At 52.7% G+C, this 16,070-nt stretch overlaps 2 protein-coding genes across 5 annotated transcripts; one reads left to right on the top strand and one right to left on the bottom strand.

Annotated features, from left to right (window-relative positions):
• Positions 1-3,581: 3,581 nt before the first annotated feature.
• LOC122897931 (proline-rich transmembrane protein 1) lies at positions 3,582-7,218 on the bottom strand. Its single transcript, XM_044236117.1, has 4 exons — positions 7,097-7,218; positions 5,664-6,202; positions 4,798-4,983; positions 3,582-4,656 (listed from the first exon to the last, which is right to left on the bottom strand). The coding sequence occupies exons 1-4, from the start codon at positions 7,113-7,115 to the stop codon at positions 4,480-4,482; spliced, it is 921 nt and encodes a 306-aa protein (XP_044092052.1). The 5' UTR covers positions 7,116-7,218; the 3' UTR covers positions 3,582-4,479.
• Positions 7,219-7,242: 24 nt separating this feature from the next.
• On the top strand, positions 7,243-16,007 carry LOC122897929 (lysosomal thioesterase PPT2). 4 transcript variants are annotated; one of them, XM_044236115.1, is made up of 10 exons: positions 8,033-8,938; positions 9,500-9,550; positions 9,856-10,071; positions 10,326-10,479; positions 10,937-11,032; positions 11,122-11,229; positions 11,760-11,843; positions 11,963-12,047; positions 14,941-14,995; positions 15,183-16,007. In XM_044236115.1, the coding sequence occupies exons 3-10, from the start codon at positions 9,886-9,888 to the stop codon at positions 15,324-15,326; spliced, it is 912 nt and encodes a 303-aa protein (XP_044092050.1). In that variant the 5' UTR covers positions 8,033-8,938; positions 9,500-9,550; positions 9,856-9,885; the 3' UTR covers positions 15,327-16,007. The 4 variants fall into 4 exon arrangements, with proteins under 4 accessions (XP_044092048.1, XP_044092050.1, XP_044092051.1 ...); XM_044236116.1 differs by having other exon boundaries at positions 8,034-8,938; positions 9,878-10,071; XM_044236113.1 differs by lacking the exons at positions 8,033-8,938; positions 9,500-9,550 and adding an exon at positions 7,243-7,744.
• Positions 16,008-16,070: the final 63 nt, after the last annotated feature.

Raw genomic sequence — 16,070 nt, forward strand, 5'->3', positions numbered from 1 at the left:
TCTGGAAGAAGCCATTGTGATTCATTTCTTCCTCTGCCTAATTCTTTTCCATTCAATTGAGTTCAAATATGGGTACAAGATGTTTTACCTGAGGAGGAACTAAAAACCAGAGATAAGCCAAATTTGGCTCTTGCCTTCACGGAGCTCTCAAAGTAAAACATGTACATCAAGATCTCAGGTGGGAAGAGATGGGAAAATGCAGATAAAGTAAACAATGTATGGGTGTTAGACCTGCATACCTTTCTATTAAAGAAAGTTGCTCTAGTTGAAGCCATACCTTTTGGGCTTCCCCCTTCTCCCTTTGTGGTCCCTCAACTGCCTCTAAGCCTGTAATTCCCAACCTTATCTGTCTTTTGGAATTACCTGGGGATGGCTAAAAAAATACTAATGCCTGAGAGATTGTGATTTAATTGGTTCAGGATGTGTCCTGGGCTTTGGGATTTTTAAATGCTCCCAGATGACTCTAATATAGAGCCAGGGGGTGGGAATCAGTGCTCCAGGGAACGTCTGGAGCTCTGTTTAGAAACCCCTGCTTTAGTCCAACCCATAGGAGAGAAATCCCTTCTGGCTTGAGTCAGGGGGTAAATTGATCTGAGCCCTGAAAGATAGGTAAAATTTGGCCAAATGGAGATGCAGACGTGAAGGAGGAGAACATCATGAGCACCAGCTCAGATATGGTCTGAAACACATGGCAAGCAGCAAACAATTTGGTTTGTAAGAGACAGAGTTTAGAGAAAGAGGTCTAAGATTTGAGAACAGCTGGGCAAGGACCTGGGGGTGGGAATGATGAGTAATTCAGTTTGGTTAGAGATTAGGTTGAAGGGAGAAAGCTGGATGTTTTTAAATTATGGAAGTGGTTGAAGGCCAGATTACAGTTTTATAAATAATTGAGTAAGCAATAGGGAATCTTGAAGGGCTTTTGAGCAGCAGAGTTATAAAAGAAATGTGTTTAGGGATAGCACTGTTGAAGGAGACTGGGAGCTGCGAGAGGTAAGAAATAGGGAGATTTTTTTAGAGGCGCTGTTGCAGCAATCCTAGATGAGGTCATTTTTTCCAACAAGGGCTGGGGAAAAGTTACAGATTCAAAAGATATTACGATGATGGAATTGATTTGGCTTGACAGCCCACCGAAAGTAAAGGCGGGAGGGAGACAGAGAAAGCATCAAGTTTTCAGATAAGGGGATAGGGAAATGGTGCCGTTAACAGGAAGAGGAAAACAGGTTTTCCGTGGCATTTCATCATTTTGTTTGAAACAATTTGAATTTAGGGATCAGCAAGCAGCATGGTCCCTGTGGCCGTATTGCCCTGGCACTGAAAGAGTGCCTGCATGAATATAGGTTGGAGAATGTCTCAGTCAACACAGACGACTGTAACAAAATACCATAAACTTCGTGACTTATAAATAGAAATTTCTCACAGTTCTGGTGAATGGGAAGTCCAAGATCCAGGTGCTGGCAGATTTGGTATAAGATGAGAGCCCCCTCGGGGCACCTGGGTGGCTCAGTGGGTTAAAGCCCCACATCTGTCTCTCTGCTCAGCAGGGAGCCTACTTTCCTTCCTCTCCCTCTGCCTGCCTCTCTGCCTACTTGTGATCTCTGTCTGTCAAATAAGTTAAAAAAAAAAAAAAAAGAAAAAGATGAGAGCCCCCTCTGGTACACAGAAGGTTGTCTTCTCACTGTGTCCTCACGTGGTGGAAGGGGGAAGAGAACTCTCCGGGGTCTCTTTTATAAGGACACTAATCCCATTTGTGAGCGTCTGTCCTCATGACCTAATCACCTCTCAAAGTCCCCACCATCACATAAGGATTAGATTTCAACATATGAATTTGGGGGGAGAATACAATTGTTCTTTCTATAGCAGAGAAACATTTAGTTAGAAATGATATCTGAATTTGGAGCAGATGGGATTTTCAGGGGAAGATTTCAGAAAAAGAAAAAATCTGGAGATAGACATTTAGGGGAAGGGAGGAGAAAAAAAGGAGAGGTGAAGGGATGATTAGAAATATATGTGGAAGTTGGTGGGGGGATTACATGTCCCTAAATCAGGGGAGTGGAGAATCTAGGGTCAAGGGACAGACATAGGAGGGTTCAGAGAGGCAGTGTGCATATACTAGGCAAATACCGCTGATTTGGATTCCTGATAACTTCTGGTCATTGGGTACATATGAGAGAGCGGTTTGAGTAGAGTAGGGAATGGGAGCATATTTTAAAGCTTTAAATTTTTTTTAAAAAAGGGTTAAGAAATAGTGGGTATGAAAGAGAGACAGAGACACATCCCTGACAATACTTATTTAAGGGGGGGTAGTGAGTAGGTGGTGAGGAAGTGGAAACAATGTGCAAATGAGAATTCTTTTTTCAAGCTGTTTGGTGAGCAAAACACATAAAATCTGAAAAGTCCAAAGGAGAGCCCACGACTTCCATACTCCATCCCATCCTCCTCCGTGTCTCCTGTCTCAACACATGGCTTTCCTTCTAGATCATAAACCCCATCACATAAACCCCGAGGTCAGTGTTCACATCCGTTGTTTTAGCAGATATTTTGTGGCATCTTGTAGACGCACGTTGTATGAATGCATGAATTCAGCATAGAACTCTGGCCCGCAGGTGTACAGCTGAAGATATCAAGTCCACTGTTTATGCACTGCCCCACCCCCACCAGAGGCCTCCTGGTTGACCTCAGGGTGGGAGAGGGCAACTAGGTCCAGCTGGACTTTGAGAGCCTAGTGACCTCCTCCCTGGGGCTCTGCTCTGATCTGAATGTTTGTGGTCCCTCCAAAACTTGCATGTTGAAATCATACTGCACAAGTTGATGGTATTAGGAGGTGAGGTCTTTGGGAGGTGCTTGGATCATGAGGGTGGCGCTTTCATGAACAGGATTAGTGTTCTTATAAAAGAAACCCTATAGTGCTCTCTTGCCCCTGCCAACAAGTAAGGATACAATGACAAGTCTGTAACTCAGAAGAGGGCCCTCACCCAACTATGCTATGCTCAGACTTGCAGCCTCCAGAACTGTGAGAAATAAATTTCTGTTGCTTTTAAGTCACCCAGTCAGTAATACTGGATAGCCTTCCATAGCACTCTGCTCCCTTCGCCTATACAGGTACACAAACCATGCAGGGCTCCAATCCAGGCTGTTTGCCACCCTCTGGCCTGAAGGCAGGAACAGCTGTAGGCAGTTGGCATGTTTTCCCTGTCAACCCATCCCTGACCAACTTCTTCAGAATAGTCTGTCCTGTTCTCCTGATTTCCTGGAGTTGTGGGGATAGATAGTTGGGTCTACTTGTAAATCCTCTCTCTTCAAAGCCCTAAGCCCAGTCTAGTAGGAAGTGGAAAATATATGCTAGGGAAAGAAATCCCCACCAAGAATGGACCTCATACCAGATCACCCTGGTGGGATTCCTAAGGAGATGTCCCCCTGCCCCCAGCCCCCACATTTGTGCCTTTCCGGTGTCTTGGAGACCCGCTCCACTTTTGTCTCTGTCAGTTTTCTTTTATCTTTCTTTCCCTTGGAAGGGAAGCTAAGGGGAGGTAAAAGGGGCAAACAAAAGAGGAGGGCCTTTGCAAGGCTGCAGTCTTCGGAAGTGCGGGTGATAAATCCACTTAGTCTCTTTAATATTCTTTCAGAAATTCACACACACACTCACACACAAATCAGAACAACGTGGGGACTGCCAAGGGGAGCGGGGAGCAGACTGGCTCCTCCGGACGTTGGGAAGTACGTACACTGGGTTACCTTCTGCCCAGCTGCCCACTGGTTGGGATAGGTGGAAGGGAATATTTACAGAGAACGGGGACTTTCGTCATCCCGGGATGAAAGGTCCTAAACTGGGAACCTCCCAAATCTCATTCCAAAAATACCAAAAGTAGAGGTGCTGGGATTAGCAAGAAAATAGCAAGAGACCGGGGTGGAGGAGACAAAACTGTACTACGAAAAGATGAGAGCGTGGGGGCGTGGCTACCCCGGGCTAGGACCCCTGCGCGGGGAGAAGGGGAAGAGTCTATCAGTCTGTGGGGAAGACCTAGCGCCACAACCCAATCACTGGACTGAATCACCCCGCGGGGACGGAAAAGAAGGCGGAGCCTGCCGACCTGGAGGCGGGGTTTGTCAGAGCCGGGGCGGAGCCTATAGAGGAGGCGGGGCTTTGGGGACCTGTCTCCCGCTGGGGAGCTGAGACCGAGGGAGCTCGGCTGGGGGCGCTGCATTTAGAGGCGGGGGACTGGAGTGACTGAGGGCCGGGCATGTGGCGGGGATCCCGGGAAGTGGCATTTCTGGGGGTGGGTTTTTTTCCGGGGTTCCTGAGGAACTGGATTCGGAGCGTGCCCTCAAGGCGAGAAGTTCCGTGGAGGCCGAGTTTAGGTTGTATCGAAATTTGGTGGCCCCAGAGGCAGGTGTGCGGGGCACCCACTGGATCCGCGGCGTGGCTGCAGAACGCGCTCGGGAAGTTGAGGGGCGCGGGGTGGGGCCGGGCCGGGTGAGCCCTTACGGATCCCAGTAGTTCTCGTGGTGCTGCGCGGCGATGATGATGACTACAGTGAGGATAGTACAGAGCACCATGGCTGCAATGCCCACCGCCAGGGAGATGAAGGAGAAGTTCCGGGCCTCGCGTGAAGCGATCTCGGCAGACACCATGTCTCCGCGGGCCAAGGCCGTGCGTACCTGCGGGGGAAGGGCGGAAGGAAGAGGATCAGAGCCGCTGTTCCTTCTGAGATGCTCCCCTGAACATCCCGCACTCCGTCAGAATAGGAAAACCCGAGTGAGGCCGTCTTTCCCAGATGCCGCCCTCGACTCCCCTTCCACCTGCACTGCCTTGAAGATGGCGATGATGCCCGTAGGCCAGAAGCAGCAGATGGTGGTCAGCACCGCGATGGGCATGTAGTCGTGCGGCGGGCGCCTCGGCTCCAGCAGGGCCAACCCTGGGCCCTGGGGCGGCGGGGGGAGCGTGGAGGTTACTCCTGTTCCCCCCGGGGTCCCGCCTGCATAGGGCTGTGGAAGGAAGGTTGCAGGGAGAGGACAGGACGTCATTCCCATCCTCTCCCAGCCCACCAACATTCTGCGTCTGGCAGGGTGGTTTTTAAAGCACCATTCTTGGACGTTGATTCTCAAAAGAACTTATCATCCACTACCCTTCCATGACACCCATAAATTCCTTGTAGGCTCCTCTCTTTTCGTCATTACTGTGATTGCCCTATGTTCTTAGTGGTCTCCACATTCCCTCCCCGTAAGGAATGGCCATACCAGCGCTGTCTTGGCTCACTCCAGACCTTGTTTCTTCTCCCCAAATATCTGCCTGGCCTTCCCTAATCAGTCAGTTCCAGGTTTCTTTTCCCTTCTCCTCCTTGGTCCTGGGATTCCATTTCTTCTCCCCCTCTCTCCTTTCCCTTTTTCGAAACTCCTCTGGACTTCTGTGCTCCGTTCCCCTTCCCAGACCCTGATCTCTGACCCCAACTGACTGCCAGACACCCACCCCCCGCCCCTACCTGCAACCCACATACACCACACACACACATTCCCAAGGCTTTCCTCAGTCCTTCCTCTCTCTAGGCCTTGTCTTAGGAACCTGCACCGTCCCCTGGCTCTGTTTCTCTATCCCACCAGCCCCCACCCCTACCCCCGCAATGTGTCCCCACCCCTTCCTCCCGGGCCCCTGTCCACCCTGTACTCACCGTGCCCACCGGGTAGACCGGCACATAGGCGGTGCAAGGCTGCAGCTGTAAGGGGTAGCCAGGGGCTACGTAGCCCCCCAGTGGCAGCGTGCCTACCGCCCCCGTGTGCGTGGGCACCACGAAGCCCGGAGCCTGGGCAGTATGAGAGGGCGCCGGCGGGGGCGGAGCGGCGGCGGCTGGCGGCGGCGGGGGCAGTGGGCCCTCGAAGCGAGTCTCCTGCAGGTAAGGGTCGGGTGGCATGCGGGGCAAGGTAGCGCAGCCGGGTGGGGGCGCCCCAGCGGCCGGGCCGGGCGGGGCGTGGTGTGGTGGCCGCGGCAGAGTGGCGGAAGATGAGGGACCGCGCTGACCAGTGGCCGCGGAAGAAGCCAGGCCGCCTGCCCCTAAGCGCGGGAGGGTGGCAGTCCCGGACTGGTGGTAGTGGTGGTGGTGGTGGTGGTGAGAGGAGGGGGCTGCCTGTGGGGGTGGGGCGGGGGGTTCGGCTGGGGGCTGGGGGGCATTATAGGGTGGTGGAGAGGTGTGAGGGACTGAGTCTGAGAGGCCTGGGGGTGGTGAGCGGAGGAGAGGGTATGGGACAGAGGCAAGACAGCAAAGAAGAGATAAGGAAGGGGATAAGGGGGAGACACAGAGGGCCAGGGATGGAGAAAGATAATGGGAGAGACAGAGGAGATGGGTGAGAAGGCATCTCTTGGTCTTGGGGCAGGAAAGGGATTGGATCTAGGCCATCTACCCCCCCCTTCCTTTTTTCAATCTGATTTTGAGGTCGCAACTCTCCTCCACTCTTCCCTGTCTTCAGTAATGTGCCCAGAGCTTTCACTTGCCAGCAAAGCTATGGCTGCCTCCGACTTGCCCATCTGAGCTAGTCCTGTGTGTGCACATGTGTAGACATGCAACACAGTGTTAACATGTGCTTAATTCAACAGTTGTATAAACACATGGAGGACGACATATTCCACTCTGCCTTTTTGCCCTGGGGAGGGGTGCCCTAGCCTCTCTGGGAATTCCAGTACCTCTTTTAGGGCAGATAAAGAAGGGTCTTCTGGGTTTTACTCCCCTAACAACCTCTGTCTGATCATATCTTTATATATCTCCACTGCATGTTCCCATGCAAGCCAGTGTCATCTGTCCATCTGTCACTCCCAATACTGCTGTCCCTTTAGTACCTGGCTGATGCTAGGCCACTCTTCTACTTCCCTCACCCTTTCAACCTGTCCCCTTTCCATGTTGGCAAGGGGACAAGGCTGAGATTGGAGGGAGGAAAGGAAGAGAAGGGAGGGATATAGAAGGAGAAGGGGGATGGGGGTTGAGAGCTGGACAGAAGGGGAATGAAACAGAATACCCCCCCCAGGGGTAAGGGAGGTAGAGGGTTGGGGCCAAGGATGGTGGGGGGGAAGAGTCTGGAGATGGAGGAAAGGGCAGGTTTTGTTGTTTTTTACCTGACTTTTCCGATGACATGCCTGTGGTCTCACTGGGACAGGGTCCCTGTAGCGGGAGTGGGGTCCCTGGCTGGCGTCGGAGTCTCGGTGCGCAGATTGCGCAGCCGGCAGCGGCACAGAGATGGAGAGATGAAGACAGCGGCGGGGGGCGGAGGGAGGGGGGGGGAGCTTAAAGGGACCGAGAAGAGGGAGGGGGACAGTTTCCGAGGTACCCTCACTCCGTCTCTCCTCCTCTCACCCTGGTATTCAAGCCCCCAGTTTGGGCTCCCTTGGAGTTGTCATGGAAACCGGGAGGCAAGCAAGACCAGGCGAGGCGGGTGGGACTAAGGGAAGGAAGGAGGGAGGGAGAACTCTCTAGAGTCTTCCCCTCTAAGACTGGCTGTAGTGATTATATTGTGGGAGGAAGTGAGCAGGTGCTCAGTGGATTCAGTACCCCAGTCCCCACCGGATCTCGTTCACCCTAGTCAGGGGCCCCCCTCCTCAGCTTCCCTCAGAGTCCCCACAAATTCTCAGGATCTTCCTCCAAATCCTTAGCTCTACTTCCCCCCACTTTTTAGGAAAGGTAATTGTATATGAGAGAGAACTGCAGAGTTGAGACCTGCGATGGCTTGAAGAGTTCCCAGGGTTATGGCCTGGGGTGAACTGCAGGTAAAGTGGGGGGCTTGGGTCTACAGTGGTTCAGCAGCCGCTGGGCCTGTGGCTGGGGGACTGAGGGTTGGCAGACAGAGAGGAAGCTGGGGGGATGCAGAGACACCTTTTTCTCCGGAGTGAAGGAGATCAGCACTTTGGGAGGAGGGGATGGATCAGCTCGTTTCTGGCAACTCCATTTTGGGAGTATGTGCTTGGTTTTCCTTTCCCTCTTTGATAATTGGGCTTCTTAGAGTTTCTGGGCACATCAGTGTTCAGATCCCACCCACCCACCACCCCTGCCAAGACGCAAAGCCACTTCCTGAATCGACAGGAGTGTATGTGGTGGGGGGCGGGGGGAGGTTGGAGCACAGCTGTAATTGTGGGCTTTTATTTCTTCATTGTATCTTGTGAGCGCTTACAAGGGGAGGGAAGGTGAAGGTAGGCAGTCTACCGGGATTTATAGGACTTGGGCTTTTTGCAAAAGCACAGTCGGGGAATCATTAACCCTCCCCTGCCTCCACCTTCAGATTAGTATTCCCCATCCCCCCACTGAGGCAGTCGCCTTCTCCGGCTGTGTCCTTCCCCTCCGCGTCCAAGCCGAGGCTACAGAGCTGAAGCCCTCGCTTGGACCAGTCCCAGGCTCCTGACATTTAGGTCAGGGCCCCGAACTGGTCGTTCTGGTTTCGCGTTGGCGTTCGCTCCTGACCCCCTACCGCCACCCCGTCCTCACATCACACACCTCTCGGCACACGTCAGTTTTATTGAGAAACTTTAGACTTGCAAAGACCTTGTGACTAGAGGGAGGGACTCAGACAAGCTTCGAAATCCTTTTTTCTGAAGGGGAACGCTTTTAAATGCTAAGTAAAAGCCCACCTAGGTTTCGGGAAGGGGTCGCGGACGGAGGTGCAGGACACCTGGAGCGCGGAAGTCCGGATGCGGTGCGAGGGTCTGCGTCGCAAGCCGCCCACTAGAGCTCCCAGCCAGGGGCAGTTGGGGGGGGGTCCCTCAAGTTGAAAGACGTGGGAACCACGCTAGCGTGAGTCAGCGCTGCCCCAGGGGCCCTCCGCCCCTTGGAGGTGGGTCGTATACCGGGAGCGGAGTAGAGTAGGCCGGGAGAAACTGGGCCAGCCAGCACTTTTAGCTCGAGGGGCCTCGAGGACTCTTCGCGTCCCTGGAGACAAGGGCACTACACGCACTTCATAATGAACAGTTGTAAGGCGCTGACCTGGGGCCGGCGGCTGGCGGGTAGGGGTAGGGAGGGGTCCGCCTTGGCTGGCTTCAGCCCGGATCCGGCGTAGGTCGAAATGCGGAGGACTGCCTTTCCCCAGTCTGTTCCCCAGCGCCCTCTCCCGCACCCCCACCCTGGGGGAGGGAGAACTTCATGTTCCGCAGCGGAGCAGGACGCCTGAATTGGGAAGTGGGGGCGAATCAAGGGCAAGAAATCGAACCCTCGGCTCGCTGGTGCAGCAGGGCCTGGACCGGCCTTCTCTAGATTCCCAGGATATGTTTGCCGCTTCTTCCTCTCCCCACCGGCCTAAATGGATCGGTCTGCCTGCTTCATCCCCCGCTCCCGGAATGCAGTGGAATATTCCATTGCCCCTCCGGTCCGGGCTTGCGTTTCAGGGGACGCCGACACGGTTGCCAGGGAAAGCCCCGGACGTGACGGCGAAGCGCGACCCCTAGCAGCCTCCCCTCTCCCATCCGTCATTCCCCTGCGCGCGCTGTCCTTACACCCTTCCCCTCATCCCCCCCCCCCCACCCCGCGGGTTCCAGTCTAGGGAGAAGTAAACAGCAGGCGGAGCCAGGCTCACGGACGTAGGCCAGGTAGGAGCTTGCATTCTCTAGGAGCCTGCGCTGCTGCTCAGGGGTCTTGCAAAAGCCAGGGTCGTGCATGGCTGGCATGATGCATTAGGAAGACCCTGGGCCTAGGGACAGAGTCCCGGCTGAATTGGGGGCGGGGTTTCGGGTGTGCGTCGGTGCGTGTAGGGGGGTGTGTTTCCCTCCAGTCCTGAAGTAAGTTCAAAGTAGGCTATTTTGTGACCGGAACCTAGTGTGAGCACGGTCGGGGGGGGATCTTGAGGGCCGGGCGTCTGCTCCGAGGGGAGAGCGTGTTGTCATCTCTCTCACAGGCCCTCATCGCCCCATTCTCAGGCGGGAGCATGCTGGGCCTCAGAGGGCTGCTGCTCCCCCCGGCGGGGATCCTGCTCCTGTTGCCATTCCTGCCGCCGCTACTGCTGCCAGCAGCCCCTGCGCCCCATCGCGCTTCCTACAAACCGGTCATCGTGGTGCACGGGCTCTTTGACAGCTCATACAGCTTCCGCCACCTGCTGGAATACATCAACGAGGTCTGGCAAGGGACACTCGGTTGTGGGGCGCTGGAGGCGACTGTAGTGACGGGGGAAGGAGAATGGGGAACTGAAAGCTGCGCTTCCGGGCCTGCTCAGTTCCTAGAGGAGCTGGTGCTGGCGTTGGGAGAGTCGGAGGACGAGATCCCTGGTTCTCATTGCAGGGCGCCATAGACATGTGGACGCTGGCCAGGGGGCGGTGTGGAGGGGCTTCATAGTCCATCCCCTGTTGCAGCATTGCCCCCTTCCCACAGACACACCCTGGGACTGTGGTGACTGTGCTCGATCTCTTCGATGGAAGAGAGAGCTTGCGACCCTTGTGGGAACAGGTGCAAGGGTTCGGAGAGGCTGTGGCCCCCATCATGGCAGAGGCCCCTGAAGGGGTGCATCTCATCTGCTACTCACAGGGTAGGCGCCCTCCCCCTCCCAACTTCTAAGCCCTATCTGAGGCTTGATCCTTACCTGAGGGACACTTCCTGGTGTCCCCTTTTCTGAACCTGGTTGTTCCTAGCCAGTGCCCTAGTACCTGAGCCCTACTTTTCTGACTTCCCTCAGCACCTGGGTCTTCTCTCTGTGTCCTCAGTGGGAGGGAGGCTCCCCATGCTGCTGCCCCCTTTTGCCATTACCCATGGTTCTTGGACATAAGGGATAATGGAAGAGTAAAAAGCACCATACAGGTAGAATTGGGAGACCCAGAATCTAATTCTGGCTCTGTTACTCTCACGACATATAACTTTTTGCTACAAGGTGTGCCTGCTTTCTCTGGGCTTCACTCTTCTTACGGACACGCTGGGGGCAGGGGCATGTGGGGAGGCTGTTGGCTTGGCTGTACCTAAGTCCCAGCCTCGTGGCATTCTGCCTCCAGGGGGCCTGGTGTGCCGGGCACTGCTGTCCGTCATGGAGGAGCACAACGTGGATTCTTTCATCTCTCTCTCCTCTCCACAAATGGGACAGTATGGAGGTGAGTGGGGATGGTGGGCTCCTGAGAGGGCTCTGAGTTTTGGGGACACAGAAGTTTGGGGCCACTGGATTCTGCTGTTCTCTTGCCAGATACGGACTATTTGAAGTGGCTTTTCCCTACCTCCATGAGGTCTAACCTCTACCGGATCTGCTACAGCCCCTGGGGCCAAGAATTCTCCATCTGCAACTACTGGCACGGTGAGTAGGGGATGCCAAACTGGGGTCTGCATGGAGGGGCACCCTGGGGGGGGTAGGGTCTGCTGCTCCCCCTTGTACCATAACCAACAGTAATGCTGAAGATAACTTCAGCGATGCTGAAGATAACTGTGTGACTAGGCGCTATTGAGAACACTTTCTGTGTATTACCTTATTGCTTCAGAGTTAGTCTGGGGCAGGGGTCAGTAAACTTTTTCTCTAAAGGGCCAGATAGTAAATATTTGGTTGTGACTGTTTTCTGTATCTGTAAAATATTAATATAGTATCTACCCTATAGGGGGTTGTAAAGATTAAAGAAATTAACATGTAATATACGTAATAAACTTTGAACAGTACCTGGCATCCTAGGTGCTGGATAAAGGTATTTGCTCTCTTGTTCACAATTACTATTATTTCTACTCTTAGTAGTCACCTTGTCTATCATTGTAGTCCCCTGATTGGCCTTTCAGCCTCTGGTCTTGCCTCTTTTTCCTGCTTCTCTGACTGTCTTTCTAACTGCTCTTTGTACCTAGACCCCCACCATGATGACTTATACCTCAATGCCAGCAGCTTCCTGGCCCTGATTAATGGGGAAAGAGATCATCCCAATGCCACTGGTGAGACCCTAGGCTCCTACCTGGGTCCCGTTTTCTGCCTCTCTGACCCCCTATGTTTGCCTCCCCAACAGGGCCTGACCCCTGTGACTGATGCAAGCTCTTTTCTTCCCACTCTTCAGCATGGAGGAAGAACTTTCTTCGTGTGGGCCGCCTGGTGCTGATTGGGGGTCCTGATGATGGTGTTATTACCCCCTGGCAGTCTAGGTAATAAGGGACTGTGTGGCCTGAAGATTGGCTAAGGACATCCCCCAACCCCCAGTAATATTTATCTCAGGCCTGCATGCCTCACCCTCCACATATCCTGTCACTGGAGACCAAAACGGGGAATCATCATCCCTCAACTTGTATCCAGCCAGTCGCTACGTCCTCCAGACTATGCTTCCTCTCCATCCCTAAACCCTTGCCTTGTAAAAACTTTTAGCTTTCAGATAATTGCAGATTCATAGAAAGCTGCAAAGATAGTGTAGAGAGGTCCTGGGTATGTATCCTTCGCCCAGTTCCCCCCACGATTGCATCCTATGTAACTCTGGCGCAGTATCAAAACCAGGAAGTTGTCATTGGTAGGATGTGTATAGTTCCATGCCATTGTATGTTTTCTCCCACCTGTTTTACATACCTGGACTTCTGTAATAGCCTTCAGCCCCGTCCGCTCCATCCTGTACCTCAGGAAAATCTGTGGCTCCATTGTGCTGTGTATGGGCCTCTTGCCCATCATGAGTGATCTAAAATGTCACCTAAGCTATTTAGTCCTTAATGAATATTTATTGAGCACTGTATGTATGCCCAGGCACTGTTCTGGGCCACTGGGATGCAGGGGTAAATGAGAGAGAAGTCCCTGCTATTACGTAGCTTACGATCTGGTAGTGTAGGAGACGTAATAAATGTAAATGTCAGGTGGTAATAAGACAAGGCAGGGGAAGGGATTAGAAGATAACTGGAGCCTATGTCAGATGATGGCCAGCCAGGTCCTGGAAGAGTTGCCATTTGAGTAGAAACTTGAAGTGAAGGAAGGAGCTGTGGAAAAATCTGGTGGTGGTATGTGGGGAGGGGGATGAATCAGGGAAAGGAGTAGCATCCATAGAGGTCCTGGGGCAGGTGTGAGGAATAAGGAGGTCATGTGGTTAGAGTGCAGGGAGCTGGGGAGGGTGGGAGAGGAGATGAAAGGGGTAGTAGGGATCCAGTGATGTTTAGCCTTTGTAGGGCAGTCAGGCCTTGATTTTTTTCCCCCTAAAATATACATAACATAAAAATTACTGTTTTAAGTGTACACTTCAGTGGCATTAAGCACATTGACATTCTTGTGTAACCATCACCACCATCCATCTCTAAAACTTTTTTTTTCCCCAAACTGTAACTCCATAGCCATTAAACATGAACTCCCCATCCCTGCTTTCCCCCACCCCCTGCCCCAGCTCTTGGCAACCATGGCCCTTGACTTTTTATTTTGAGTGAGATGGGAAGGCCTTGGAGGGTTTTTTTTTTTTTTAAAGATTTTATTTATTTGACAGAGACAGATCACAAGTAGGCAGAGAGGCAGGCAGAGAGAGAGAGGAGGAAGCAGGCTCCCCGCTGAGCAGAGAGCCCAATGCGGGACTCGATCCCAGGACCCTGAGATCATGACCTGAGCCGAAGGCAGCAGCTTAACCCACTGAGCCACCCAGGTGCCCCCTTGGAGGGTTTTAAGTGAAGGAGTCATGGGACTCCCATGGGATGGGATTTGTTTTTTCTCATTTTACCTCCACAACCCTGCGAAGATAGTAATAGTTCACAATTACATGGCATGTTTTACATGTCAAGGCACTATTCCAAGTACTTCTCAAATAAACCTTATTTAATCCTCATAGAGTCAGTAACTTGTGAAGTCAGGCTATCTGACATAACCATGGGGTTTCACTTCCTCTCTGCAAAGGAAGTATTCTTATATGGGACAAAGAGAATAATACGCTCAGCCACACATGCTTGGGAGTGTGCGGCAGAGCTGGAGTTCAAACCCAGGTCTGTGTGCCCCTGCTGTTCTCCTACACCTGGTGAAATATATGGCCTCCTGGCCTCCAGCCCAACTCAGCATGGCCTCTCGGCCTCCAGCCCAGCTCCCCACAGCACCCAGCTGGGCCTCACTTCTGTACCTTGGCTCCTGCTCTTCATTTGCTTGGGGAACAGCCTTCCCTAGGGGAGAGTCCTCACTTGGAAGCCTTTGTTGGTGCTCTAGAACCAGGCGAGTGGCCTCTCTTTGCTCCTGTAGCCTATTGGACTTTAAATAAATACTATTATCCTTTGTTTGTCATGGCCAGTGCCCTTTCACGGCCCATGCCAGTTAAATACTGCTTCTGAGAATCTTAAGACCTTTTTATTCTTTATATCTGGGAATAATTTCATACTTAATAAGTTAACAAAGTATTACAAAAGCAATGTTAATGTATTCTTTATTTAGATTTTCTAAATGTTAACATTTTACCATATTTCTGCCCTCCTCTGTTCTCTCTACAGATACAGGGTATAGTTGTGTTTGTGAACTGTTTGAGAATAGGTTGTAGACATGAGGTCTCTATCCCTAACACTGCAGTATGTCTGTCTGTCTGCTATGCACAGGACATTCCTTACGTAGCCACAATACCGTGATCAAAGTCAGGAACTTAACATGGCTAGGCTACTCTATAGACCTGATTCAGGTATTTTCCAGTTGTCCAGTATTTTCCCCCTGTCCTTCCAGGGGGGGAAAAATTCATTGCAAGATCCGTCCTGGGATCATGAGTCGCATTTACCTGCATAGCTCTTTAGTTTCTTCTTTTTTTCTGGACTACTTCTCAGTCTTTGTCTCTGACATCGAAATTTTTGAGGAGTGTGGTCCAGACATTTTGTAGAATGTCCCTCAGGGTTTGTTGGCTGTTTCCTCAGGAGTAGGTTCAGGTCACACTTTTTTGATGGGACTCTGCAAAAGCCTTGCTATAGTTTCAGTGTATCACCTCGTGAGGCACATGATACCCAGTTAAGTATTTTGAGTGTCTTGTGGCCATGAGTTCCTGAAGTCCCCTAGCCTACCTTGATTTTCTCCAGCATTCCTAATAACCTCCTCTGCCCACCCTCAATCTCTTTGTAGCTTCTTTGGTTTCTATGACGCTAATGAGACGGTCTTGGAGATGGAGGAGCAACCGGTGAGCCCCCGGGATTGTGTCCCCTTTCTTCATGCTCTGTCCCACCTCAGTCTGTAGCCCTCCCTGCCCACCGACCCCTGAGCGCGGAAGGGTTCACCCTGTGGGGAGAGGGGACCCAGGACACCAGCAGGAACTCATTTTGTTTCTTCATCTGTCTGTCTGCTGTGACCCTTTGCCCACCTTGAAGGTTTATCTGCGGGATTCTTTTGGGTTGAAGACACTCTTGGCCCGGGGAGCCATAGTGAGGTGTCCGATGGCTGGGATCGCCCACACGGCCTGGCACTCCAACCGTACCCTTTATGAGACCTGCATTGAACCCTGGCTCTCCTGAGGATGTCCTCAGAGATGCCCCGGGAACTCCCCAGCCCAGAAACCAAGCGGTGGCCTTGGAAGGCAAATGTCAGGCTCTGATGTGCCTGGGACCACCCCACTGTTCCCACACTGCCCGCACCAACCAGGGCTCCCACGACCCCTTCCTCCTCTTCTCTGTACATGACAAATCCTGGTGTTCCCCCAGCTCATGTCTGGGGTTTGCTCCGTGCTCTCTCAGCCTCCCAAGCCCAAGGTTGGGAAGAGAGAAACCAGGTTTTTAACTTGTGGCTGCTCCTGCTGTTGCTGCTGCCGCCGCCAACCCTTCATCTCTGGCTGTTACCGAAGGAGAACCCAGCCCCTGCCTGCTACAGGGGTCTCCTTCTAGGCCACTCAGGTCATTTTTAGCTTCTCTTCTCCCCATGTTCCCTTTTCCTCAGCTGTCCCAACTCCCAGGAAGGACTACCCATGAGAGTGGGGTTCTGAGGCTCCCCTATGGGGACAGTTCTGTTCTTGAAATGTCAGTGTTGGGGAATATCTATGGCCTGTGAGGCCCATCTCAGGTTTGGGGATCCCCCAGTCCCTACGTTCAGTGTTGGGGTACCCCCGGGAGCCTAGTTTCTTTGAGGCCCCAGCCCCTCTTTTAGCTACCATTGAATGGGTGTTAACCCTGTATTAATGGAAATAAAGTTCCATTTCCTCAGTGTGGCTTGGCTCATTTCCAGGTAAGGGGGACCTGGCTCCCCAAGGAGGGTGGGGATAGAGG

This window comes from Neovison vison, unplaced genomic scaffold, assembly GCF_020171115.1.
Source record: "Neovison vison isolate M4711 unplaced genomic scaffold, ASM_NN_V1 Scaffold_030, whole genome shotgun sequence".
Lineage (NCBI taxonomy): Eukaryota > Metazoa > Chordata > Mammalia > Carnivora > Mustelidae > Neogale > Neogale vison.